Source organism: Limulus polyphemus, unplaced genomic scaffold (assembly GCF_000517525.1).
Source record: "Limulus polyphemus unplaced genomic scaffold, Limulus_polyphemus-2.1.2 Scaffold3832, whole genome shotgun sequence".
NCBI classification, from domain to species: Eukaryota; Metazoa; Arthropoda; class Merostomata; order Xiphosura; family Limulidae; genus Limulus; species Limulus polyphemus.
Genome location: NW_013669442.1, coordinates 13,351 through 15,028, shown reverse-complemented (window position 1 = coordinate 15,028; position 1,678 = coordinate 13,351). Strand labels below are relative to the sequence as shown.

General features: G+C 33.0%; 1 protein-coding gene across 1 annotated transcript in view; it reads right to left on the bottom strand.

Moving 5' to 3' along the window:
* LOC106470123 overlaps window positions 1-793 on the bottom strand; it is a 13,198-nt gene extending 12,405 nt beyond the window's left edge. The window contains exon 1 of the mRNA XM_013930648.2: window positions 601-793. Coding sequence (XP_013786102.1) covers window positions 601-737 — 137 coding nt within the window. The 5' untranslated portion in view covers window positions 738-793. The remainder of the gene's footprint in view (window positions 1-600) is intronic.
* Window positions 794-1,678: the final 885 nt, after the last annotated feature.

Here is a 1,678-nt window from a genome sequence, read left to right as displayed (position 1 = left end):
CCCAAGGTCTAAGCCTTAATGTCCTAAAATATTGAAGTTTAAATTTTCTTACAAAATCATGCAAACAGTTATGTTAGATGGTTTTACTGAATCATAATTATGAATAAAACTCAGTGCAAAAACCTTTGCTATATTGATTCAGTGTTTAATAGTAGTCTTTTCATACAAAAAATTGCATTGTATAGGCCTAACGTTGACCTGCAACAAAAATATTTTCATACATGATAATTTGTGGGAATTTTTCTTGTAGCTTTCAAATGCATGTTTTCAGACCAAAACTTGGTTCTTTGTTATGGAAAATGTCCAGGTTGGCCATATTTTATGTCAATTTCTACTGGACTAAAAACTGAAAGTTTAACATTACATCTAAAATGTGATCTTAAGATGTATTTTTCAGAATTCGCAACACTATAAAAAAAAACCTTTAAATTTCATCTTCAATGCCAAACAAAACTGGTGTATAAACTTTTCTCAATTTTGTAGTAAACTATAAGCAAATAAGTAAGAAACAACATTAAAGTACGTAAATATTGAATTCTTAATTATTTTTTTAGTGTACCTGTTACATGAATAATTACCGGTATAATGTTTTACCCCTACCTGAAAAAGTGTGACTGAAATACACGGCGAGCTCTATAGAACTTCTCCCGATCTAACCAAGGGGGAGCTTTTGTCGTCGTGTTCCCACAGTCTCCAGGAAGTTCCAAACCTTTTTGAAGCTCATCAAAACGACTCATATTTTTGTAAAAAATGCTATATTGTGCACGGACAGACAGCGCCTAATCCCTGAAATAATATAATATAAATATAATATATATATATACATTTGAGATCAAAGGCAACACAGGAAAACATTCATTGAGGAGTCATTAAGCAATTTGAAGACAATATTAAGAAACAACAAAAACAAAAGCCTTTTCCATGGTTTATCTTCTTTTTATTAACTAACGTTAGTTTACCACAGATAGCAGGTATAAAACAACGATCAATTTGTATCTTATTAGGAAAAATGCATTTATTTGAATTTTTAACAATGAAAAACACGGATTAGCGCTCACACCAGCAAGAAAGTTGCTTAATTAGTTGAGAAACACTCACTAATGTGATGAAAAATACCCGTCTTTGTCGTTCCTTTGTTCTTTACACTACGATTAAAGTAGGAAATACGGGTCACCAAGAATTGAGAAATTCTGGGTGTATACAAGTCACAGATCTGAGTCATAAAAAATTCATTTTCAATACGTAACATACATCTGAAACGTGCAGTAGAAGTACAACAATAGACAATTTGCTATTAAAATTTGTTTTGGATTTTTAAAATTGAAACGAAATCAAGTTGTTGCAGATAATTTTGGTTTTCACTAAACATTTTTGGGCTGCTCAAAATAATTTATTACAAATATGTAATAACTTCTACCAAAATGAGGAGTTGCATAGCCTGGCAATTAGGACTCTCGACTCGCATTCTGCAGGTTCGAATCCCTTTCAACGAACATGCTCGTCCTTTCAGCCGTGGGGGCGTTATAATGTGGCAGTTGATCCCACTATTCGTTGGTAAAAGAGTAAGTAGTCCAAGAGTTCCATCGAGTATATCACTGCTAAATTGGGGACGGCTAGCGCAGATAGCTCTCGAATAACTTTGCGCGAAATTCAAAACAAACCAAACCTTCTATCAGAA